Genomic DNA, 26,888 nt, shown 5'->3' on the forward strand with positions numbered 1-26,888 from the left:
CATTATGAATTTATTGAGAAGCAAGAAGAGTGCATAACTTAGGTACAGGATGATTCAACGCATCACTTTAAACACATTACAGAACAAAAAATTCCAGGTAGACTCTAGAAGACTAAGGTGATATGAATCCAGTGACAGGACATCGATCACTGGAAAAAAAGGCATGTTCATCCTATTTGCTTTTGTTCTGTGTTTATAACAGAAGCTGTGCTAGTGGAATCTCCAGACAGACTCCAAAGAAGATTTAAGATGTTGAGTTTTGTAACTGCATAATATGTGATTTATGTGAAATTCATCTTTTAGCCTGTGTTAGAAATGGATACCTCCATAACTTACTGCAAAAAAGTGTTTAGGCTCTCGCCTGTTCTGCCTCATGCTATTTTCATCCTAAGATGAGAATGTTGGTATTGGATACTTTCTTCTTACAGCTGTATATATTAGAAGGAAAAAGTAGGCTACAGTGTGCGTTTAGAGATAAAATTACCACTAGAGGATCTCGTAACTTCTTGAAAATAGCAAATTATAAAGAGGAACAGCATCAGAATCACCATGTGAGGATTATTTTCTTCAGAATCATTGTAGCATGCAAGCAGCCTACTTTGCTTGAATACTTTTGGTAGTCTGTAGCTTTCAAGAAATTTGTTAGCTGCTAATAATAATCTAAATAATTTTTCACAGTGAAATCGGCACAAGCGACAGTGACGTCATCTTCATTAGTCAGCTTTGCTGAAAGAGTGTAATCTCCCTGTAKGAAACAAATGCAAAGCAAGAGATTAACCCATCAGTAGTATATAACTGATTAAATTTCTGACTCCTCTTTCCAGAAACAGAAKAATGTTTTACCCATCAAGTTCATCCAAAATCTTTCTGGTCCGAATGTTTCAGAGGTGGTAAAGTATGTGCCCATATTTTCTGCCAAAATATTCTCCTCGGAGATATCAATGCCGACAGCACAAATTGAAAATTAAAACAGTGCAAGAAGAATGAAATGTTTTGCTGCATAAAAAATCCCATCAGATCTGTATAATTTCTCATGTTTCTTATGAGCAAGCACAGTATGGTCTGTGCGGTTTAGTAACTGGAAAAAGAGGTGCTCAGTTCTCTGGCACTTTTCTTCCATGGTTCTTGTCATTTAGTGTTATTGATATGAATTCTTATAACAGAGCACCTTGGGGGATGTGTGTATATAGAGGACTCAATTTATGATGAATTCCTATGTAATAAACCAAGAAGTAGTTTAATTTCAAACYGTGTAGTTGAAATTATGAATTCAGGCTTTGGGGAGAACTTACACCAATAAAGTRCAAAAAAATCTGAACCTTAAAGGAGATATTTGTATTGGTCAAAATGTCTCTCTCCAGACACTTGGAGAAGGGGAAGCACTGGTCAGGGGATGTGAAAAGGTTTATTTAACAGATYTGGAAGAAGAGGTGAACTAGATTTTATTCACTGCAGTAATTATTTCTGTTACTTTTCTGGAGCGTGGAAGAGAGCAAAATGTGGGGTAGGAGAGCTTGGCAGCAGTGACCTCTTGGCTTTGAACCACAGAATGCTCTTACTCTCCTTAGAGACCTTCTGATTGTGGAATAGAAGGAGGTATGTCTAGAATGAGTCAGGTTTCCTGGCGTTTGCCTTCTACAATGGGATTTCTAAAGCAGTATCTGGCCTGCGTCCTCACAGAGAGGTTCAAGTTAAGAGTAAAATCTAAATTTAGAGAGAGGCCCAGTGGCAACATGCTCTTGAGAATAAAGCCTGGTTGTAATTCCTGTGTGGACCRGGCAAACATCCCCCAGGCTTCTTGGATGAGGCTGTTCTTTGTGATGAGCAGGAGACAATCGCTATATGGAATAATTCCTTTTTGTCAGCATGGGAGGAGGGTGTTATTTGCCTSATTGATTTATTAAAAAAGAGACTTCTCTTTCTCACAGGCATGTTAACTCTCTAAAAGCATATTGTTTAATTAATGGAAGTGACTTCATAATAGCTAATTGCCATACCTTATTAGTGATTAGATTTCTTATTTTTTCTCCTTCAAATAATGTTTTGTTTATGGGGAAAAATTGTTWTTAAAAGAGTATTGTGATCAGTCTTAGAGTTTCTGGCTCCAGAAATTAGCTGAAAATTCAACTAATTTGCCCAGAACTGGAGTTTTACTGGTCTGTGTGTGTATTTCTAGGACTTCTTCTTGGTTTAAAGATCTATTCTTCAGTTTTTCTTCGAGGCTTTGCTAAGTTAGTAAAGTTGCTCCCAGAGCAGGATGCTGATTGATGTGAGCTCAGGCACTCATGTGTGACACATCAAAGGTCAGTGCTCAACATGGCATCTCCAGGTATAGCCTTAAGGGAAGCAGGCTGGTTGGGGTGGGATAACAGCCTGCATAAAGAGGGTCCAGCTCCCTGTGTGAAAGSCTTGGGAAAATGAAGATTCTGGTTGCTGTTATCACCCAGGGAAGATTGAGACATATGAGATGCTAGCTCTTATGGAGGCTCGATCCTCCCAGAAACCAGCTATCCTTGTTATCACCTCTGCTGGTCTTGGCAAGCCTGGTTCTTTGGGACTCATGTCTTTGTTCTTTATCTCTGTTCTGATCCTGTCTTCTTTTCCTGCCTGGAGCAATCCAGTGCTGAGCAGACCCCAGACTTCATCTTTGAGCCTCTGACATATGTTTTATGTCTGCTGCTGAAGAACTGAGAGTTCATGCTGTGCCTCTCTGAGAAATCTAAGGAGTATTTGACTGACTACCTGAACTCTATGCTTTTGCACTGGTGGCTGTGATCCTTTCTTTGCCACATTCTCAACAAGATACCTTGATAATCAAAGACCTTGTCTTCTTCCCCTCAATCCAATCTCTTTACTGTATGTCTCTAAAAAATCCTTTGATATGTACTGATCAAATATGTCTTCATGCCATGGCCAGTTAAGAGACTGTGCATTCAGCATTTGAGATCYTTCTTTGCAGTGTGATTCGGTTGAACTTCTACAAGTTAGTTGTGTGTGGAGAAGGCTGTCAGTAAAAAGCATCTGTAATGGATGASTAGGAAATTCAAAGCAGTACCTAGAGTACTGCCTGTTTTCTCACCTTCCTAAGAAAATATTTTCTTATTTTAAGGCTCCATAAATCCTGAGATAGTGTTCTTGGCCTAATGGCTTGTAYCTTCAGTTGCCACCTAGAAGACCTCTGTCTCTGCCTGACACCATGTATGTACAGTGGAACACATTCAATTGYAATTACTATCTAAATTGCCTTTATAGTCAGAGGAGATGAATGRTCTTCAAATTGTTCAGTTCACTAAGGACTGAGAAAAATTGCAGCCTTGGTCTTTGGTAGTCCTCTGGAACTGCTTCCTTTTTTTTTTTGCTATTTTAAGAGCAAGAGAGGGCAAGCCTACTAAAGAGCTTTATGGCTGTCTGACTTAATGCTGGTACAGGAGTTCTGCTATCTTAAAAAAAAAAAAAGAAAAAAACCAAAACTTTGGTTAGTAGTTCCTCTGTAACACTTTATAAGCAAAGCCACTTAATTTCATATCAAGAACATTATTCATATAAAACCGTATCAGATCAGTGTGCCAGCCAGGGAAGCCTGGAATGTGCTGGTGTGATTGCTGGTAGTCCTCTGACCATACCTCATCCAGAAAGCCCTTCTGCTTGGGGATACAGCTGTGACCAACTTACCTGAGGAATTTCTTTGATTCCCAGTGTGACTGGTCCCTCATACTGGAGGCGTTCTGGAAAGCAACAGTGGTGATGGATGGTTAGGCATGCAGCACATGAAGGAAAAAGGCAGCTGACCAAAGATGCTTTTTTTGTAATGRCGTTTCAAACCCTCCAGTGACAAGTGTTATGGAACTGAAAAATGCTCCGTACACAGTCTTGCAACAGCCCTCCTGAGGGAAATATCAGGATGTACACTGCCTTATGGGGAAAGCAAGGCAGAGCTTGGGCTCAAGGAGTACCTGCAGCCTATCTGRATAGAAAATAGGGGGCATGTCTTCACACAACCAGGTAGGTGTTCCTATGTCATCACACATCCTGCAAATGAAAGGGAAGGGGGAGACTGCCAGACTCAAGTCCTTTAGCATGAACTGTTAAATACCTGCAGCTGCAGTAGTCGAACTGCACTGTTTTGGTAACTCTTAGAAAAACCAATCTGAGCTGAGTGCTTGTGTAGGTGTGGGCTTCTGACTGCTTGGTGAATGCGACCTTAAAGTAATAAGAACGTGTCTATTTCTCTGCTGAGGGAGTGTTCATCAAGAAGTTACATGAGGTATTAAAGTCATCACAAGTTGTGTTGGTGACTGGAATAGAGCCTGGGAGTTCCACCTTCCAATCCTCATCTCCCTAATCGTGCGAGGCATGCCTGCTCTTGGCTGTTGAAGAAAGGGCAACTTTGGCATTAATGGAGAGAATTAGCAAGCTGTTCTGCAGTTCCTCCTACTTTTTCATAGCTTACTGGGCCAAACTGTGCAGACTTGACTGAAAATAAAACTTGTAGATGTTTTGGTATTTCAGAATTTCTTGCACAACTTGCCCCACACAAGTCACAGAAAAGTCTAAGAACTGTTTAAGGATTCTCTTTGTAGGTGTCATGAAATATTCTTTGACAGTGACAGAGAAGTAAGTGTTTCATCATGTTTATATGAGTATGTGCTGGCATTTTGATGCTTGTCACTTCTAGAGAGCTGTTTTAGTCTAGTCTCACTGTTGGTTTAAACTGTTTTTTTGTGAAAGGTTGGATAAAACCTTTATAACAACTTCAAGTTGTACAGTCCATCTCACCTTGCATGGACTTGGAAAACAGTCCACTAAAGTTCTTCCCATACATAGGGAATTCTAGTCTTGTAACAAAATTATATGAAAGAATCATGATAAAATACACTAGGAAAAGGAAAAACCTGAAATATCACCAATGTTCTACACCTTTGCATTAATGAGAAGTTTGTTTAATGTAATGCCCTGATGATCTTGGGAGGTGGAGAAGATGCAAAACAACTCAGTGTTGCCCTGAAAAACCTAATCCCAAAACAGAGAACAGAATAAGTATGTCTTGTTTTGTCAATCTCAACTATGCTAAGCAATTGTACTGTACTCATTCTTCTCTGCATCCCTGGCTAATTCACATGGACACCAAGAAGTCTTGTTTTCAGAGAGCAGTCACCATCTCCACTTGCTTCTGTGCACGAAGCAAGAGCCCAGGAGTCTGACACATCTCCACTGCAGAGAGCAGTGACTCAAAAATTTTAAAAATACAGTACAGCCCACCTCTTGGTTCACAGCTTTAATAGAGCCTAAATGGGAATTAAAGGTGCTGCAGGCTGCATAACTTAGGTGATGACTGACTCCCCTGGGGCTTGAGCTGTGTGTGTTGATGTGAGCTGAAGCATATTGGGAGCTGCCCCCTCACGGTGGTGTGGACCATGCAGTGGTGGGGCTTACACTTTGTGTGGTTTTTTTTTTCAGTAGGGAGCCTTGTAGGACTACCTTTTCTTCAATCAACTCACAGCTTAGCAAATCTTGGATGACAGCAGAGGACAGTGGAGGGAAACTGGGCTGTGAACAACCATTCTTCCCCAAAGTCCTTCTCCATAGGGACATAGAAGCTTCTCTTAGATCCTGTCTTTTGTTAGGATCTCACCTAGCCTTTCAGAAAAGCATCCACAATCTAGAAACATAGATGCAGCATTCAGGCTCTGCAAAGCCTGTATTTTAAAATGAAGTAGGTGTCATCAGGCCATAAATTTGCTTCTGAAATTATGGCAATGCTAATCTCTCATCTAGTGTAGGTAGAAGCTATTTTTCTCCACACACTTTGCTGTGATGAAGTAACTAGATGAATGCAGTCTCAGGGCTCTGCCTCAGCCCACTCTAAGAAGTTTTCCTTGATTGCTCTGATGTGTTGTAGATATGCCTTTGCTCAGTGATCAAAGAAATCACTGCTATGGGCTGTATGATCTTTTATGAAGCCTTCAACTGAGCAGCAGRTGCTGTGTCCAGTTTGAGGTCCACTTTTACTGCTTCAGCATTACCCTTATTTAGCTCTTTCTAACCAAGGGTCTTGAGGTGGTTCACAGTAATATGAGTAATATGGAGCTATTGGAGAGAGTCCAGTGAAGGGCCACTGTCGTGACTGAGGGGCTAAAACATCTCTCCAGTGAGGAGAGACTGAAGGAGCTGGGACTGTTCAGCCTAGAGAAGAGAAACATAGAGGACAGCACATCAATATGTACAAATACCTGAAGTGGGGTTACAATGAGGATGGAACCAGCTCTTTCTACTGGTGCCTAGTGACAAGGCAAGAGGCAGTGGGCACAAACTGAAACACAGAAGATTTCTCTCTTTTAGTGTGAGGTGACTGAGCTCTGGCAGAAGTTTCCCAGAAAGGTTGTAGAGTATTCATCCTTGGATATATTAAAAAATCTTGCCTTGGATATGGTCAGATGGCCCTGCTTGAAGTAGGTAGAACTGGATTACATGATCTTCAGATGTCCTTTCTGACCTCACTAATTCTATAACCGGTCCTCTGAAAAACTCCTGTGACCTTCCTTGCTTCACTGGGGAGGGGAAACTATGCTGCTTTGAAAATATGTCCTTACAGGAGAGCAAGGGGAGCTTTCATTTTTGGCCAGTTGAGACCTATCAGAAATACTATGGATTCATAACTCTGCTAAATTTTATCATTCATATTCACTTTGGACCATGGAAACCTCCTCAGTGGATCAGGCATCTCAAAGACCATTCAATTTTCCGGTTGCATGAGGATTTCTGCTGTAATACCAGAACTGTAAACATCCTCCAAGGCTTGAAGGACTGCAGTTTATCACAACATCCTTCATATGCATTTTTCTTTCTACCATATACTCATACATTTTTACATTCCTCCATTGAAAGAAGATGACTACATCTGCTGCAATAAGTGTAACTGTCACAAACACTTAAAAGCCCGTCTCAYTGAAAGATTACTGTGGTCCTTCTAGAGAAAAGCCTGAATGTAATTGAAAAAATGTGCACACATTCAGAAGAGCATAAACCAGGACCGCATTTTTCCAATTAAAAATTCCCCTATTTCTGTTTTTGTCTGCTGGTAAGTTATGGTACCTGTCAAGCATGCTGTCACTGGTGATGTGCTTTCAGCACTTTTTGTTACAGACTTATCTTAGGGTGATTTTTGTAGAGTAGCCTAGAAAGTATTTCTAATGTACCACTGAATCAAGATGATTCAAAAAATACTACTGTATTTTTTTTTGTAGCAGCTTTTCACTGTTGTTTCTACCAAAAGGAACTTTTCATTGTTAGTGAGCAGGCCTTTAGTAGCTTCCAGTCTGAAGCAGATCTTTCACATGTGTAAGAACTTCCTGAGGATTGCTTCAAATTACTAGTTATCTTTTATCATGAAGATGCCTCTCCTTCCTGACTAAACACCTATAAAGAAATTCTCACTCCTCTTTCTCAAATCTTCCTTRCACTGAAAATTTTTATGCGTTCTCACACTCTTGTACTATATAAAGGCCCTGTACATCTGCACCCACCTCTTCCTTTTTCTATGTTTTAAATATTTTTAGAACTTCAATGCTCTGTGTTGGAGTTCTTCTAGGACACGATCTTGCACCCATGCAACTGACACACAGCTTCTGTGGGTTGTGTGGATGTAGAAATGATGTGAATAACTGCAGCTATAGATATATAGTTGAGAGGAAAAAACATATATATAAATACTTAGCCAGGTAAGAAACATTCACTCTTTTCACTGGTTACGAAAGGGTGAGATGAAGGGGCTGAGCAAGTTGGCATTGTGTGTCAGCCCAAAGACCCAGCTTTGTGTATAGCTGCTTTCTCAGAAACAGGTGCCTAAACTCTCARTGTGATAGCCAGTTTTTAAATTTGAGTCACGTTCTCTACTTTTATTCACAAATACTCTTTTAGAAACTTGCTCACTGTAACACCTACTGAAAGGGCCAGTAATGTAAAGCATGGAGGTCTGAAGCAAGGTGGGGGTTTCTCTATGGTTTGGGAGCAGGCACAAGGAATTGTGCAAGTGCTCTGATGGTGCCTCTGTCAGTTGAGCCTGAAAGAAAACTTGCAGATGGTGCAGTTATCTTTTTGTTAGGTAGCTTTGTTTAARCCTGCAGGTTGTGGTTGGCACATTGCTAAATATTACCAATGGTAGGTCTTCTACTCTGATTTTAGTGACTGCATTGGGAAATCTGTTACATCTTTTGTAACTTTTCTTTGGAGGGAATGGGGAATAACCAGAACTTTCTGCTAAAAAAGAGGAAGGCCTGAGTTYATGTTATACTACCAAGAATTTAGCAATCTTGTTGCTGTTGTCCCTAAATAGACAATGGCCAATTTCCTTGCAAACTTTGAGCTAACAACTTCACAACAGACTTTTAACTCAAAGAAAAAGATCTCGGAGTCCTATTTATGAGTCCTAGTGAGCAGTGCCAGACATGACCTTTGCCTAACATAAATAGTGAATACTATATGATTATGATGAACATGAAACCTCCAGCTATATTAAGTCTTTCCAGAACAGGGAGTATTTCCAGCCATGAAAAAAACTGTAGCATTATAGGAGAGTAAATAAAAATAAATAAAAACTTTCCTCAAACAACCAAGACTTTCCACATCTGAGTCTTATAAGTCTCCTTTTCATGTAATTTCTGCTCTGCTTTTCCCCACAAGTGAGYGGATCAACAAAGCCTGTAGAAAGATGATGCTCTGTCTAATTTTGGGAGAGGGAGGAGCAGGCAATTTTTGGCCTCCTTGTGAAAGGCAAGTGAATTCTGTGTGAGACTATATTTAAACTCAGGTCAGGTCTGGCCAGATGTTGGAAATGCTGCCCATGCAACAGGGAAAAAGGGGCTCTTCATGAAAAGCTTCRGTTGAAAGGGCTCTCTGCTCCCCTCTGTCTTAGTAGTCTTCACACTTGGCCATTCACATGTTGTCCTTCCTTCACGGGTATTGGGTCAGATTTACAGCTGTGCTAATATGGTAAATTATGCCTGAATTGCCTTAAATTGGTCTTGAGGCTCAATTTTGTGTCTAAAACATGGGCTGGGATCGACTGTCAACTAATTAAGAGATGCCACATTTTCAGTTTGAACCTGTCTGAGAGAGTTCACTTCTTTCCCACTGTGACTTAATTACTAAATAAAAGAAGCTACTGAATGAGAGGCTGTGCATTAAAAAGTGCATGGCAGAGGTCTTTGCACTAAAGTAGGGATGCTTCTAAATGAAGATATATGTAGTATTATTTAAACAACCAACTATGCTTTATATCATAATGTACTTCAATTAGCAGAAGCAATTGCCTATCAGTTTAAGATTAAGAGACTTGCAARCCCCAGGAGATTTTGGCTTTGTGGCTTAATGTGTGAATAGCAGTTTGTGTTCGGCTCAGGACTGACTCTACTTCTCCTTAATGTATTCACTAAAGGATGTTATTTAGTACTTCATCAGAATAAGATAGTTTTTCAGYAGGTCTGTGGGTGGGTTTTTTCCTTTTGTAATTCAAGACACAATTGAAGAAACTTCTGAATTTAATTCTTTTGTCTATCTGGCTTACAGGATTTACATAATTGGTTGCTCATGCAGCATTTCTTTATTATTCTTTGTGATAGTTCTGTGCAGTGTGAAATGTCTTAGTAATTTTCCAGGGGCTGTCTTAGCAGTGTTGATGTGCGTGGTCCTTAAACTCAGGGTCCTTGCACATGAGTTATTGCAGTGCTAGCAGCTTGAAGATGCAAGTGAATGGAAGGAAAACAGAGCTTCTGTGACTAATAGTTCTGGTACTCTAACAACTCAAACTTCTCCTAGGCTCTAGCACTTTTTTTTGGTTTTGTTTTGTTTTGTTTTGTTTTTGTTTTTTTGGGTTTTTTTGGGTTTTTTTTGGGTTTTTTTTTTTTTTTTTTTTTTTTGTTTTTTTTTTAATAAAATCAGCCTAAAGAGATGATCATGATGTAAGAGGGATTTAAAATTTACTGGATACATGGATATTGCAGTCCAGAGGCATGACCACAGCTCTTCCAGACATGTCATAGCTAACTCGGCCCTGGCTAGCTCACCTGGGCCCAAAGATGCCTTTTCTGGGGGCAGGCAATAGCCCTCTGAACCAATTGGAGCAAGTCTTCACCAGGTGGCAGTGTGACTGGCATGAGCTGAATTCCTCTGACTGCTGCATAGGCACATGTTGAACGGAAACAAGATGCCAAACATAGAGGGTAGCAAACAGTGTCTTGTTCTGAATATCCTTATTCAAGCATATTTCCTCATAAAGTGATTAAAGAATTGCCTTTAGGGACAGGAAGTGTGACTTGCTTAGTACTGAAGAACATGTTCAGAAGGGTTGTTTGTTTGCTCAGCCATTTCTTTTACAGAACTAGCCTTTATTTTTGTCATATTTCTTGCTCACATGACAACCACGTGCCCCTAAACAGGACTTACGAACCTCTCTGCTGCTAGCTATGGGTCACATAACCACAGTTATTTTTAATGGACTTGAAATCCTACCTTCATGCAATATTCTGTGATTAAAAGTAAAACAAATAAACAGGCTGGGGGGGACAGCAGGCCCTTAAATTAAAATGTCTCTGTCCTACTGTGTTCTTGTCAGCAATTAACATGCTGGTGAAGTAAATAGAACATTACAATGTATTGGTGCAGTCAGCAGCACAGCGGGTGCATCCTGCTTGGAGTATTCAGTAGCCATCAAACACTTAAAGAGCCACGTAAATTACCTCCTTTCTTCTTCCCACAGAAAATAAGCTTGTTGTGACCCGGCCCGCAAAGTGTGTCTGAGTAGGTTAAGACAGTCTTCCCATTTATGATCATGGCCAGCTTGACATAGAGTTCCTTGATGCTGTGTCCTACACACAAAACAGAAAGAGATCTCACAGAAAGTGCAAGGGTAAACAGGTTTATTACTTTATTTTTAAAATGATTCTATTTTTTTTCCTCTTCAAGCTATTAGATGTTTTCGTTGAGGACTCCTGATGCATAGAAATCTGAGTTTCAGGAACAGGTCCCTAAGCCCTTCAAGGTATATGACAAGGGGCATACCAGCAGTTATTTTGATTGTTAAATAAACTATTCCCATGACCATTTTTTATCTCTGAGGTCAAATGGCATAGCAAATCTCATGTCCTTACACCTAAGGACATGTATTCTCTTCTTAGCAGAGGGTTCATACTCAGTGGGCCTCTGGGAGCAACTTGTGATGTGTAAGTGTTGCCTGGGAAAACGGGAGCRGGCGTGAGCCACACATGTGCCAGGGACTAGCACAGCAGCTTGGCAGTGCTAGGGTGTTGCCTGCTTGTGCCTGGCTTGCTAACAGGCAGAGCCAGTGAGGCTACTGGATTTAGACTCTGACTTGTGGGARGAGTATTTGCAAATGCCTGTAATGTGATTTTTGCAGACCTGAAAACTGATGCTCCCTGGAAAAATGGGCAGCATGTCTCACAGAAGGGAGATCTTTTGCATGCAAGGAAGCATTCTCACGTGTTAAAAGACACCCGCCACACAAACTTATTTTCACCACCAAAAGCATATAGCAGCACTTTGATCTTTATGCTGTGGCAGTAGAGGATATAGGTGAACTTGGGGCCAACAGCTTTGCAAGAGGTGGAAAGAATCACCAAGCAAGCTATGGCTTATACTAAACTGTGCAACCAGTTTTACCTTTTATTRCTGATCAGTCAAGTGCTGAAGGGAATAATTTCAACTAGTGCAGATGGTAAACTGATGGCATGAGTGTTGCCTCAGGCGAGCACTTTCCCAGCACACTTCTCTGTATGCCCAGGAGGGACAGAGGGGTGTCCCTGCCTTGCTCTGTGGGAGTCCATTTGGTCCCCTACCTGCAAGGGTCACAGCCTCGGCAATTTGGTGAGGCACTGACACAAGAGTGTGAGTGCTGTAGCTGTCTCATTCAAAAAAAGTCTCCTCAGAAAACTTAACTATGACGATGATAAGTTCTAGAGYAGCTCTACCTTGAGCTTTCCATGTATATAAATGAAGAGTAAGATAGGAATAAGGTATGAGGGCTGATATGAGCTGTTTTGGGTGACATACGTAGTCTGAAGCCAAGCTGTAACAAAACTGGCATTTTTGTAACCCTGCACAGGTTTTGAAATTTCTAAGAAATGAAGCTTGTTCATATTTTATAGGAGATTGYCCCCCTTGGTTGCTTCTTCATACCCGCACTCACTTGTGCATTACCTGTGTATGGTGTGAGAAAATAGCAATTCACTTACTTAGGGTCATTGCAGCTTTGACGTCAAAAGTGTGGGTTGCGATATCAGAACAACGGTCAATGCTGAAAGAAAAATCTTGCTGGGGATCTGTTTGAAGACACAAARCAGTGGGTTACAAGTTGTACCTTTAATAAGATACTGCCTGTATAGAAGAAAACAATAAAATACAAAAGTGTTACAAAAAAACAATTGCATATTCCTTAAATTTTTCCAAGAAGTGCTCAAAGCTCCCATACCCTGTGTTCAATAGCTACTTTGTCCTTCCTGCCCCTTCAGTCAGAAGCACKCTCTGATGATCACCTGTATGAGGCTAAAATTTGCTGTGTAGGAACATGAGCCAAGCTTAAAGGAAGCAAGTTCCCTGCGGTGATTGGTAGTCAACACATTTTCAGTGGTGAAGTCACAGCACAGCTGCTCTTCCCAGACTTTGCATGTTGCCATTCCTTCCTCAGCACTGATGAGCAATTGGTTATGAAAATGTTTTTCAATTAATTTGTATCACAAGATGGCTTGGTGAGGCTGATTAGGAAACTGAATTCTGGAGTGGGATAGAAAGTCCAAAACTGAAAATAAAATTGTGTTAACTAAGATACTGCAGTACTTTTTGCTGGGTCCACCATCCTGTGCTATTTCTAAGCCAGGAAATAGTCTATGTTTCTTCTTTTTTGGGACACCTTAGCAGAGCTGCAGGGCCAAATGGAGCCTTTTGACTGATAATTGTCACGTAAATGATTCTTTTCAGTTCCTACAGTATCCCTTTCTCTTTAGAACAAAAAGCTCTAAAACTTTTGTAAAAATGCAGTTGTTTTCTTACCATTTCCTCCTTCTTCCTTGCTAGCYTCCAGGAGACTGGATGTAGTCTGAAGGCTTGCTGACGTGTCACTCTGGTGACAGGCAGCAGCAGCCACTGACAGCTCAGCTGCCACAACCAATAGAATGTGCAAGTATTTTCCACAGTTATGGCAGGAAGGGAAAAATTTGGCCAATTTGGAAAGATACCTTGAGCCTCAAAGCTTGCTTTAGGTGTAGTTTTGGCCCTCATTATGATTTTTCAGCCAGCCTGTACATAAATCGTTCTCTGTAGAAAAAAGAGATGCAACTCTGGCAGAAGCAAGCCATAGGCTCCTTGGTTTACACAGATCTGGTACTGTTAAATATAGATTTGGGAACTGAGTTCTGTTTTCTAARTTATTGTTGCTTGAGCTAATTTCACTGAGTTGAAAATAACAGGTTGGGAGGATTTTCCTCTGATTCTGTGGTGAAACTTGAGTCCCGAGCGTCATCTGTGAGGCTGAGCCAGCATCCCCCTAGTCTAACCCTGCTTTTGCAGCAGTGCCTCACAGCTGTAGCAGYTGGCAAACAGCAGGCCTGTGTGACCAAAACCTGAATGCTTAGAGGGGATCACAACATGAATGAAAGTATTGAGAGGACCTGGAAGGCTTTAAGCAAGCCAGGCTCTCTGAGCCCACAGATTGTCAGTGTGGTCTAAAAGGAGTACCCAAGCCCTAAATTCTGCTGAATTAAAATAACTGTTCAAAGGAGGGAGATAAAAGGCACTGGCATTTCCCACAGCTCTGTGTCCCTGTGCTGGATTTTGTCCTCCACACCACTAAAGCAGTCTCTGCGGTTGCATAATCTGCTTGGGACAAAATGTTAGTGCCTGGGGTTGTTTATCAAGTGTGAGCAGAGTCAGAGGCTTGTCTTTCCTCTTTTTTTTCTTATTCCTGTCAGTTCTAACTTTGTTTTTGCAGTGACAGAAGCTGTTGGAATTGGTTAGGAGAGCAGTTTCCTGCTCCAGCCGGAAAATGTGTCAAACTTCTCTTTTTTCCTGGACCGTTACTCCTACTTCCCCTCTGGTTTCTACCGTCTCTCAGGGCTTGGTTTCCGCTTTCCTCTCGATTTCTGCAAGAGACCCTMTTGTTTCTGTTTTGTGTGTGGTGCAATGATAAGTTTCAGGAAGCATCTGCTCAGATTCGGAGCAACTTGGGCATTGATGCCTACAAATACTGCTGGTTGTCAAATTACCAAAATTGTTGGTTCTGCAATTTCCAGAGGGAGTTGTGATCAAACATGGCACCAGAACATACACGATGCTCTTCTCTTTTCAATGAGACTAGGCTGTGCTTTAATGAACAAATTAAATCATGGTGTTAGGGTTGGAAATTGAGCTTTTAGTTTAAAATTTCTCATCAGTAACTGAGGGGAACGGTTATGCTCATGAAACCAAACATTTCTGGAAAGCTTGGGGGCTTCTTACAATGACCCAGATCTCAGGTTTATTTTAGCTTGGATGTCCATTTGTTTAATTTCTGTGGGTTGAGCTCCTTTGCCAGATGACACATTTCATTGTGTGTTGTAGCCATAAATGTCTTTTGCTGCACTGCTAGTGATACAGGATAGGATCCTGACATAKCCAGGGAGGTGTTGTCTGGTCCTCAGAGAAGAAGAGAGACGGGAAGCACTCACATGAGAAGTTCCAGAAAAATTTGTGAATTGGAGCACTTGAATTTTGTGTTGCTACTCTGTTGCTGAGAAATGTAAAATTTTCCGTGCCAAAAGAACCCCCAATTAATTTTCTGACTATCCCTGTGGAATTTCTTGCTCAGATTTTGCAATCCAACTTTGCAATCTTAGATACTGTGGCATATATGGGGGCTTCCTGATGAAAGCAATTGGCAGGRTGGCTGTGTTGCTAAAGTTTTGGTGCCAGGGAATCTGGGCTCCCAAACATGTAGGGCTAAATGTTGCCACTGTAAGGAAATAAATGAAAATAGTGGGGTTTAGCCACTTGGTAAGTGAAGAAATCTGATAATTCAGCTGGGCTTTATGCACTAAGGGATTGTGCCAAATCCCTGTTTCCTTAAATCATGAGGCGTCCCTCCTGTGGGAAGGGCTACTCGAGGCAATTTTGTTTTTCATCTCAGGTGTCCGACCGTGAGTCCCTGTGTGTCACCTATGGAGGTTTAATACTTATTCTTCCTTGTTTGCCTCAATCTGAAGTGAGCTGGTTAGACTGAAAAAAATACATGTTATGTCTTTCACATGTGCAGAGCAATAACATTTACTGTTAGATCTCTAAAATACGTGGGGCTGCCCTTCAGCCTTCCACTTCCCTGCAACATTTCATGGTGCACAGTACTGTATGTTCCCAGACTTCCCTCCACCTACTCCCTTCAATCTGCTCCCTCTTCCATAATTAAAGCTAGAAACTCTTTCACTGGTTGCAAAATTTTGCTTTTCCATTTCAGCTTTGATATATCACCAACATTCATAATGTTGTTGGAAATTTTGCAAACACATTGAGGTTTATCAGTGAAAATCTGCTTACTGAGCGGGTAAAGGGCATTTTTTGTGTATCTAGTGAGAAGGACTTGGGCTGCGACATATTTACAGCTAGCATGAAGGTGTTTGGAAGCAGGATTTTGACTCAAGTTTCTCTCTAGATAGTTCTAAATCTTTTGGGCAACTGCTCTGGGAAATGGGAAAATGTTTGGCTTTTGTAAACAATCAGTGCTCTAAGATCTTTCAGAACTGTTATTTGAACCTGATGCTGTTGCTGATGCTGARCCCCCACCTGTATCTAGCACTGAATGCCCAGCTTTTGCTGAAGACAGTTTCTCCTGTAGTACAATCCTGCTTTGTGAGAGATGAATTTGGGATGTACTTGGCATCTTGCTGCCAATCACTCCTTAGGTGGTTTAGTGTCAGCTGAGCCCATGCCTCCCACCACCCTCCCATTTCACCCTCTCCCAAGTACCCTGGTGGAGATTTGTTGCTATACTGACTTGGGATGTGGTTTTCCATGTGCACTGGCACCATAGTGCAAGATTTTGGCCTGACTTACTATTTTGAGGTGCTCACAATGACAGGTTTGTCTGGGCTTTTCTTAGAAGATTGAGCAGGTGTGTGTAGTACAGCCTAGAAGCKCAGATGTGTTCCTGAACTTTTCTTTCTAGAATTTTTTCCCCTGCTTTCGTTCTTGGCAGAAGGTTCACAGGTAAATTAGCCCAGACATATTTACTGCAGTGTAACCCCAGTAATGGGGACAACAGATGGGAACTCCGCACTGTACCCTGGTTACTGCAGTTGTGGGGCCAGTGGCTCCTGCCCTGCTGCACATGAGTGTGCACAGAGGCACAGGACTGCAAGCTGGAGCTGCCTTTATAGCCTCCTGGGAGGGGATCTCCAGAGCACAGGATGAAGTGGACAGCTGGGAATGATAATGTGCTAACCCACTGTGGCTGTGTCCCTCAGAGCCTGAGCTGCTAGATGACAGGCTGGGCATTACAGGAACTGCACAGCCAGATGGGAAGCACCTGTTCTAGGAATTTTTCTGCGCTGGTGTACAACAGCCTCTGTCTGTTATTCTTCTCTCTCCCTCCCCCAATATTTTTAACTCTCCTCTACTGGCTTCCCTCTCTTCTGAATCTGCTCTAAAATCACACTGTTTCCATATGAGCATGAAAATCAGAGGTATGAGTGAATAGCAACAGCAAGCTGATGAGCTTTGCTTGTAAAAGTCCACATCTGTAAGCCTTGGAGTGGTAAGAGGACCCTCCAAACTGGTAAGCTTTGGGTGTTTCAAAACAGTACTTTTAGGAGCAGATAWGCTACAGAATTGAATGAAATAGCAGGAGTGCATTTGGTTAGGGTCATATAAGGATAAGCTGGTGCTACAGGAGATGGAAATTAGTACAACAGCAATTACCCAGCACTCCTCACCTTCAAAGCTCTTAATAAAATTAAATCATTAGTCTTTACAATATTCAAGGTGATGAAAGGAGAGGGAAAGAATGAGGAACTGTTTGGGATTTCAGACTTTATGTATTCGTTCAACAATTTCCGTTTAATGTCTATTTAAATAAATTAACCTGAGTGTTCAAGGTTATATTTGACACGGAAATCTACTTATAAGGTACTGAGKAAGAAGCATCAGGTGAGTTAGTGGCTCTACTTTTCCCTGAGCACCTTCAGTTCAATGAACTTCCCTTTGGGCCTGCCTGCACTGCATGCCACTGCCACATCTAGATGTGTCTGGGAGGGGCAGAGTGACCCTGTGTTCAGAGGAGAGCTGAATAAATTGTGAGACTCACGCTGGCTGAGTCTGCTTTATCGTGAGATTTTTTCATCCCAAGACATTTGCCATAGCCATGAGCAGCTCCAGGCTTTGCCTGCTTCAGGCAGTCACTCTGGTATGTTTGATCACCTCAGCTTTATGGCTTGCTTAGGCAACATAGAGGAGAAGGAACAGGGAAGATGATAATTTGTGTATCCTTAATATCCTGGGGTTACAGACTGTGGGAGTTCCCCTTTGCAAACAGTGCTATCAACTTGTGGTCTCTGAGGTTTGCTTAAACACAAAWCTCCAAAGCTTTTGGAGATATCTAATGGCGTGAATAACTGCTTCCTTTCTCATAAAACTTGCATGGCTGTAGAGGGAAGCCTGAAGATTTGGTTTCAGTGTAATCAATAAGCTAAAAAAGCCCAGGACACTAGCAAAAGAAACTTAAAATATGGCTTAAAAAATAAGTGTTTGTGCAAATAATGCAAATAATTTCCAGTCCTCTCCCAATACTGAATACTGGTAATGCATAGAGTAGTTATATATTTCTTGATTAGATTAAGGCACAGGCATTACTGTCTGGTTCTTAAAACTGCCTTAGTTTTGGAGCAAGATGATTTCAGTGTCTTAAAAAATTAGTTTAAATAARAGACAAAGATTTTGTTTAATCTCTTGAATAGTCTTTTGAACAGTCTTTTGAATAGTCTTTTGCTATTTCAAATGAAACTCATTGCTGAGTATAACTGATGTCCAAAAATGCAAATACTCAGAAACAGCAACTCAGAAGGCTTCTCCAAATATCAGGTAGAGAAGTGAGGAAGATATTTGCTGGCACCAGGCTGATGTGATGAGCTAGAGGGAAGCCTCTGTGAAGACAGCAGAGAGCTCTGAGGGGCTCTCTACAGCTGCAGGGCTGTGTTTGGGGTTGGGGGTGTCACTAGCATGCATAAAGTAGCCTTGTCAAAGAAATGCCCTGAGTCTCCCTGCCTTTTCCAGCCTGAACCACCTTTCCTGAGAGCCGCCTTCTTAGAGCTGTTGGCTGAAGCTTGAGGGAAGGCTCAGTATCTAAAGTTCTTKGAGTCTTTCCTTGCTTTTGCCAGAGGTGGTATTTGGAAATGGGAGTTTCTGTGTTTTGTGTGGCATGACAAAACTTTATCCAAGCCTGTTTAAAAGGACAAAACTGAAAGATGCASGCTTTGAGAGATAGCACATAGAGATCAGTCCTTGATAATCCTGATTTTTCCTAGTTAGCTGGAGAGAGAAAGGCAGACAGGGCAGGATTCAACTATAGCAGTGTAACAAGAAAATACTGCATTAATTTGGGCCCAGCAGGGACTGTATTAGAGAGGGAAAGTCTTTGTTCTTCTGTTGGTAAGAAAACACCATGCACTGCATGAATAAGATGCTTACAGCAACGGCCTGTATTGCTAAACAGAGCTGTCTCTTCCCATGTGTTGTTTTTTTTTTAATAATTTTTTTATACTGCCCTACTTGAGACTGAGATCTCTGGACATCAGTGCTTGCCAGAATGACTGGGGATTCACAACAGACTTTCAGACTTGTGTCAGAAATAGAAACAAACGTTGCTAGAAACTGCCCTGCTGTCAGACACATGCCATGCTCTGGGATAGCAGCTATACTGCTGATTATACAGAACAGYAATCAGCAGCATATAAATGGGCTAAATGTTCCCGTTTTCCCAGGATGGGTTTAAATCCACTGCAGGAGCATGGCAGTGAGTTACAGTTGGAATGGAATGCTCCCTCTGCTGAGRAGACTAGCTGGGTTCCCACCTGCCTGATCACCGCTGGATCGTTTGACAGAACCGTCCATCTTCAGGTGAAGAGGAAACYGAAGCATTGAATTAATTTGTGTTTGTTTTCAAAATGCTAGTTTTTGGCAGCTAGAAGCTCTCCTGAGTCTAAAAGCAGCACCTGGAACAGATCAAAGGGGTTTGGTTTKGTACATGGTAAATCTGTAAATGGCATTCGGACATCATGTCCCTGGTGGCCACTCTTTCCCCTAGTTTTAGGTTGCCTCCTTAAAGCTGGTATGGCAACACCAACACACAATAATGCTGAAGTAKTTTTTTCATTTTTGAGTTGTTAATTTTCCTTAGAATACTTTGGATATTTCTACCARTGGATATTAAAGTGCTGTGAGCACCTGATCTCCTGCCTCCATTTTCTTTGCTACAACTGTAAGCATAGTAGGGTCCAGAGATATCTGGAGGCCTKGATGACAACTCTAGTTGAGATTATGTGGCAATGGCAAGAAAGTGTGGCAATGCTTTATTGCCCAGAGGCTTAGAGAGAAAGCTTTACATAGGAACAGTTATCATCAACTGTGGTTTGTTCTTGCTTCTCACTTAATGCAGTGAATGTGCCTTTTGATAATTTCTGCTTTATGTAATACAGGAGCTAATCTCACATTTTTATCAAACGGTTAAAATGGCTGTGACTCACCTGTTTATTGTATTAGAATACTCCCTCCATAAAGACTCACATTCAGTATCCAACAACAAACGACAGTATTGCCTTGCCCACAGTATTTCTTGACTGTAAAGTAGTCATATAATTTTTTAGGTATGTCTSTCCTAGATGTTTCCAAAGGGAAGAACATATTTTTCTATGGCTTGCCTCCTGAACTGTTACCACTCATCCTTACATTTTACCTTAGTGACTCAGTGGCTACAGCAAACAAAGACATGGCAAAAGGCAATAGGTGACCAACATGGCAACCAATTTAGATTTATCAGCTGGAGATAAGCAGGAGAGGCTGTCACACATAAACAACCTTCTTTTGCAGTCCACGGTGCAGGACCTTAATTGATTCGGTGAAGAATTTGGCACTGTGAGGAAACCACTAAGAACTAAATTAGATGGGAAAATTTAAAGCCTGGTGGGAGAAGTTCAGCTGAGGTTAATTCTCTCCACTACTGAAAGTRGCCTCACTGAAAGCATTAATATTGATTTTACTAAAAGATTTAAAGTCTAGTTTTTGCCAGAGTACCTTGGAGGTATGAAATTGTCTCCTGCTCCTCTTYGCCATTTACGTTTCAGAACTTACTAAGTACTCTCCTTGCTCTGAAAGAAGGGCAGAACCACCTCAAGAGTTCACAGACGAAAAGGAAGTTTAAATCCTCTAATGAGATGTGGAGAATGAAATAGGTGAGATYGTTTTAATTCATGGAGAGACTAACATTTTGAAAGAAGGTTTGCATGTGCACTCATAGCTATGCTACCTTGATTCTGATGATAGTTTCAGTTTGGATCTGGTGCCAGAAATAGGCRTGTACACATCTGGTCTTCCCCTTGGAATAAGAAAGTTATACCGATGAGTACAAGAGCAAAGCTATGACAGTAAGATTGCTTGGACAGAGTAAACAAGCAAAAAATTGTTTTCAAGTGGAATTCATAAGTTCTTTGATTGTTTGCCCATTAGCAATCTATGCAACAAAAGATCAGAGGGGAGTTGGTGTCGTGTGGCTTTAAATAATTTAGAAGCAGAAGCAATTGCTGGATACTGTTTGAGAGAAATAAATAAATAAATCCAAGAGAAGCATCTGGCTCAGTCTGCTGCCAAAACCCCAAAGAATAATGGAAAAAGAACCTCTTTTTACCAGGTGTCTTGAAGAATTTTTGCCCAGAAGAGGCCTGAGTGAGATTTTTTTTGCAGGCATTTTTTTTCCCAGCGAAGCTATCAGATTACTTATATCCTTTAAATAAAGAATATAAGTGTGTGGTCAGGGAGGGAAAAGGACTAGTTACAGTGGTTGACATAGAGAACAGAAAGTCATATGGTGTAAAATTAGTGCTGCAGTGATGTCAATTTAACAGTAGTGTTTACAAGTTCGTATTGCTGATTGAGCAGAGCTAGATGTTACAGGTATATTTTTAAAAAGAAACAAGTGTAATTTAAGAAAAATAGTATATTTGATCTCTAAGTAAGTAGGAGAAAGTATGTGAGTGTGTGAGTGGGACCCTAGTAAGCCAGAAACTATTCAGAAAGGACAGACAAATCATCAAGAAATAGCGAGCTAATTAGTCTCTGTCTCCACTTGTTTTATTTTAAGYGCTGAAAAACTCCTTCAATAGAGTGTTTATCAGGAGCATTTCTGTACTGCACTGTCTGACCAGAGCAGGTCCTCCACCCTAGGGAAGCTCAAGGGGCCATTTTTAACAGGGATCTGAATCTGAGCTCACACATCTAAAGAAAAGCCATACAAATGAGAGATTTTCTCTCTATAAATGCAATATAGAGCAAGTGTGTACTGAAGTGGGCAGCGCTTCTCTCTCCTACTGTGCCACTGGAGGCCAGGAAAAAGGTTTATAGAAATGACACTGCTTCAAGTGTGACATACAACTATGCAAGCAAACATGGAGTTCATTGGATGTAATGTCAGCTTGATTTTCCTTTGTTTCAGAAAAGGCATTGTCATGTAAAAATAATTCTCTAGATGACCAGATGCCCCTGYTTCTTTGTCTAGCAGGAGACATTAATTAAAGCAAATGGTTGCCCATATCCTTTTATGTTTTATTATTTAAAAAATCTGTAGATACACAGATATAAAACTTATAAGGGGTGCAGCCAGTTTMATATTTAGGTTCTGGAGGTTGAAATGAATACTGATTGTTCGTTCCTTCTCCTGGAACTTTAATGGCTACTAACCTTGCTTCRGTTGAAAAAGAGAAGAAAAAGCAAACAAAACCAGATAAGAACTGGGAAAATGTATTTGATATTTAAAAGTCTCATGTGGTCTGAACAGCGTTTTAAAAAGCCTTGGGAGTATTTCTGAAGATGTCATCTTTGAATGCTGCRACTTTGACTCTTCTGAAGATCTCCTGAAATTTCCTTTACTTACTGCAGTGCACAGTTCCAGAAGACAAAGTCCTTAATGGTTTGATGGTGTCCAGATCCTTTATTAGAACCTACTGCCTTACCAGTGTTCTTTTCTGCATTGTAAAGAAACCTRCAGTTTCAGGCAGTGGGCAGCTGTGAAATCTCCCAGGTCCTAATCTAAGCATAGAATTTATATAATCACCAAGCATACTGATCTGGTTTGCTGGTGAAAGCAAACTCAGGCATTTTGAAGCACTAAAGTGTTGATGCAGGCCCACCTAACATTTCAAGAGSTGTAAAAGTAATTGGAAAATATTTTTCAGGTGTCTGCAGGAGCAATTACCTGCTTTCCCCGATGAAGGGGTCCCATTTGAACACTACATAGTAAGAATGTTTTCATGGCTTATTAAGACAATTAGGCTTTACATGAATGATGTAGAAGCAGGTGCTGGTAGATGTGTTTAGGAGTTATGTTCTGAGTCTCTGACTGCATTGCACTTTGCACTTCCAAGAGGATGCCTATTACTCAAATAAGGCTGGAATCTGCCCAGGGCACTTTGTTGCCATTGCCTACATGCCCTTCCCTTCCCAGACAATTGCCTTGTAAAATGTAGCTGCAAAGATCAAAAGCATTATTACTGTGAAACTAAAAGGGATAGAAATTGTGTAGCAGGTTCTTTTCATGTCTGTGCATAGACTTGCCAATTACAGTTCTCTTTTCTCAGTCAGAGATGTTAACCTGTTCTGCTTTTATCTCAGGATCTCTGCCCAGGTTTCTAAAGTGATTTGTGGTCATTTGAGATCTTCCTTCATTTTTGTCACTTACTCCTGTGAGGAAGGGTGGCTCTAATAGAAAATGTCTTGCTATTTWTAGACTGTCTCGGCATTATGTCTCCTGCGGTTACATAAACGAGGCAGTATGCTTTCTGTTTACTTTTAGACCACCTGTCTCTCAGCTTGATTTTCTTACCGTGGACTTGCTGCTGAGAATTTTTGTCTGATTTCTTTTAGATTACTTTTTTTTTTTTTTTTTTACAGCTGCAGTATATTGATCACCAGGATCTTGTCTAGCTCATTGTTTTAATGCATGACTTGGGGTCCTGGTTCCAAAACATTTAGTCTGATGTGGCTGAGTGGGGGTGGGGATGCTTTTTGTAGGATCCAGAGCATGGACTGAGGCTGAGAGCCTGGTGCATGCCTCTGTCTTATGTGCTATAGAAGCAGGATGGTTAGGATTGCTTGTGACCAGCAATTGTGACTTACTCTTGGGTACAGGAGATTGCTACACTTTATCTGGATAACTGTCTTCAGTTATCCACCTCAACTTCTCTGCTGCATSAATCACACTTGCATTGGCCCATACTTTTGACTTTTGTCAAATTTTTACTGTGTTGTAGGAGAGGATCTGATAAACAGCAAAACAAAAATGGGTACTTGGCTTCTTTTCAAGTGCTCAGACTGAATATTAATTTGTTAATAGAGGRCATTCAGCTCCAGAAACAAAGTTGTGAAGTACTTAGTTAAAATTCTCTAAACTTCCTTATATTTTATTTGATTCAATCCTAATTCCCTGATAACATCCTAGAATCGATAATAACAACATTAGAGGTTAAATCCTCACCAGCTTGAAGCCAACGGGGAATCCTTTACCCAAGATTTTCTTCTAGTTACCTCACTGTAGCTCCTGTGTCCCAAAAATGGGTCATCCTCTGACATCTTCAGTGGAGCAGGAAGTACCAAAGGGGTTTCTGAAAGGGCCATRTAGGGCAGTGTGCTTCTGAAACAGYGACTGAGTATGGGCAGTTACCTGATATTAACTCTGTGTTTGCTGACATTATAGATTTGTCATGGGAAGGTTTGTTGGGAGAGGGTCTTGTCAAACACTAACAAATCTCTTTCCTCCTGGGTGAGAACAATTAGCAGGACAGAGATGAAAAATGAAGTTATTAACTACCCATCTGTTATGGTTTGCAGTGAAATGAAGTAGGTACAAAGCTCCCCTTCTCCTGAAAGGGTGATCAGCACCTTGGGCACCACTGTGAGCTTGCCAGTGTGCTCAGTAAGTACAGTGTCTTCTCTGATGCAGATGTAGATTAGCATATTTGGATTCATCTTCCCCATGTACAGATTCATCCCAAACACCTGATATTCTTCTTTATGCAAACTGCCAGATTATGAACTGCATCAACAGCAATGCAGATGGTGTATCCTGGGCTGATGCTAAGCTTGTGATAGCCCCTGCAAAAGGCAAAGCAGGACATTGTGGTGGAAGTTGTGAGTTGCCTCAACTTTTATCTGACAGAGCAGTAAGGGAACAAAGAGCCTGACTTCAAACAAGGAATCTTATTTAATTTTTGCATTGTTTCCATGTCGGTGTAATCTTTTCATCTCCCATAGCTGTGCCCAGAAGAACAGAAGACCACTCTAAGTGGTGGGACTTGACCTTTATGATCTCTGGCTCGTGCTTCTCAAGCTGTGAATTCCCCCTGAATGAATACACCTCTTATCTTTCTGTTCATGGCAAACCAAAAAAAGTGACAGAAACAAATGACGCTAAACAAATGGATATTGTTAGCTAGGCCAGTGGTGTGCACAGTAAGAGGAGACATTTAACTGGCACATGCCAGCAGACAAATTCATCATGCTTTGAAATGACTCAAAAGGTAGCTTTGCCTCTGTGTCAATGCATCTCATGCTGACTGAGACCTGTTGAGGGAACAGAATTCACTTAAGCGATGAATTCTTGCTAAAATGAAGGTAATACCAAAGTTTGTATTCRGTATCTAATGAAATATATTCTTAAYGCATTATACRCATTTAWAGAATGTGAAGACTGACTTTAGTTCCCTGGGAGCAGGCCAGTAAAGAACAGCATTACAAATATTTATTTACGTCTCTTGTCCCTCACTGGCTTTATTTTAATGGGTGTGCAAAAATGCATGAAAGCCACAGGCGAGGAAAAGCCCTCGGGAAAACTCTTTGTAACTGGATGAATTGGAAAAACAAACTCTAGGGTGCTCATTTGCCATGAATCGCTTTTCAAATCACGTGCGGAAAATGAATGAGGCGTCTGTGAATCTAATTCCCTTTGTCCCAGTTGTAAAGMGGAGCAACACAATAGGAGAGGCACACGGCCAGGAAAGCAAGAGGTGGAAAGCAGGCACCATTCAGTGAATTCATTTTCAGTCAATTCCAGTGTYGCTTGCTCCTTTTCTTCTCTACAGATTTAAAGGACAAACAAAGCTCTGTGATCCCTGTGAGGGAAATGCCTCTGGTAAGGGCTGCTGCTGTAATCTCGCTAAACACAGTGGCAATGGSAGAGAACATGAATCCTTCCCACTGTCACACTGCATCCCTTGTCWCTCCAAGTGGGAGGACAGAAAGCACATCAGCACAGCCTCATCACACACTAGGAAACCAGCAGATCAGTGCATTGAAGGGCCTGTTTCATCCCTGGGGTAAAAAAGATAAAGACCTAGGGTCTTCCTATTTTTAGCCTAAGTTCAAGATAAAAATTGTAGTCGCCTGGGTTTTCCACCAGGTGGAAAAGAGGTTTATTATCCTGAATTAAGTTAAAGTATTTCCTCTTTATAGTCTTTGAAACACAGTTAGATGTATGTGTCTGTGTGTGTCTGTGTGTGTGTGTGAACCGAAACCAACTCTACTTGAAAGACAAAACATATTTTTGATGCAAAACCCAGTGCAGGTTTAGGAGTGTAACCCTTCCATTCATTGCCTGGCTTATAAGCACACTCACTGCATAAGAATAACTTCCTTGAGCAGCTAAAAGGAAAATGGAAATGTAAAAGAGTCTCACCACAGCTTTTGTAATATATTTCCAAGTTGTCCTCTTTGCAGACTGTGTGCGTAGGCCATTCTGTGCTGGCATTGATGTAAAGCAGGACTGAGATGAGAAGAAGAACATTTGATGTCTTCATGGTGGTGGTGGTAGTTTGCAGGATCRCTTCTGTCTCTTGCTAATACACTGGAGGGAGGTGTTCTTTCCTTTCTTAGAGGAACACGGGAGTTACAACATTCGTGCCTGCAAAAGGGTTAAGTAAGCCAGTGCAGCCTCAGCTTCCTGCAATGTGGTATARACAAGAGGCTAATCAGAATTGGAGGGTGTTATTTCCGTGTACTTCTGCTTTCTGCTTGGTGTAAAACTAATGACAAATGAGCTAATCACACCTACTCAGTGCCCGGCGCAGTCCTGCCTTGGTGCCTGCTGGAACAATGCAGCAAACTGTTTATTTCTGCTCTTGCTGCCAGTTTCTTCTCTTGAAGTGAAAGCATTTGGGACAAGACTTCAAGCAGGCTTATTTTGCAGCCTTCTGGCTGGAAAGAAGTTGCATTCTAAATTGCCCCATCTTAATCACACAAAGTCAGTCCAAATTTTGGAAGACGAACAGTTTGGTCTCTGTTTTTCCTGGTAACAAATCTGTCGTCTGRAGGGAAGGGAGGTGTGTCTGATAAAGCTGACACCAAATAAGCAAGTCTTGAAACTTTTGGGAACGAATTCTTTCTGCTTGACTATGCTAAATCCTTCATTTACTTTGATTTTGTTCAGTGGTTTTTGGGAATGTACTATTTAGCAGTATACCTAATCAGGCAAACCTAGACTTAATTTTTTTCCTCCTGACTTTCTGGTTATTAACGGCTCTCTAGTGAAAATGTGCATTTGTTATTTGCACTAGCTCTTTTAAAGCTGTGCTCTATGCAGAAAATAGTGGCTGGTGCAG

The 26,888-nt window shown here is 41.2% G+C and overlaps 1 protein-coding gene across 1 annotated transcript; it reads right to left on the bottom strand.

Moving 5' to 3' along the window:
* Window positions 1-26,267, bottom strand: LY86 (lymphocyte antigen 86). The gene is made up of 5 exons (XM_057369132.1): window positions 25,967-26,267; window positions 12,246-12,332; window positions 10,734-10,862; window positions 3,673-3,725; window positions 1-745 (listed from the first exon to the last, which is right to left on the bottom strand). Exons 1-5 carry the CDS (start codon window positions 26,085-26,087, stop codon window positions 650-652), a joined length of 486 nt encoding a protein of 161 aa, XP_057225115.1. The 5' UTR covers window positions 26,088-26,267; the 3' UTR covers window positions 1-649.
* Window positions 26,268-26,888: the final 621 nt, after the last annotated feature.

The sequence above is a fragment of the Malurus melanocephalus genome, unplaced genomic scaffold (genome assembly GCF_030028575.1).
Source record: "Malurus melanocephalus ecotype Western Australia unplaced genomic scaffold, MMel_1.1 scaffold_103, whole genome shotgun sequence".
NCBI classification, from domain to species: Eukaryota; Metazoa; Chordata; class Aves; order Passeriformes; family Maluridae; genus Malurus; species Malurus melanocephalus.

What these genes read in the sequence shown, in the direction of transcription:
- LY86 (XM_057369132.1), bottom strand. Translation starts at nt 26,087, where the DNA reads ATGAAGACATCAAATGTTCTTCTTCTCATCTCAGTCCTGCTTTACATC. An exon ending in CAAAGCTGCAATGACCCTAA is followed by an intron (nt 10,863 to 12,245) that starts GTAAGTGAATTG and finishes TTTTGTGTGTAG; the next exon opens with GACACAGCATCAAGGAACTC. An exon ending in CTGTGGGAAGAAGAAAGGAG is followed by an intron (nt 3,726 to 10,733) that starts GTAATTTACGTG and finishes GTTGCTTTCCAG; the next exon opens with AACGCCTCCAGTATGAGGGA.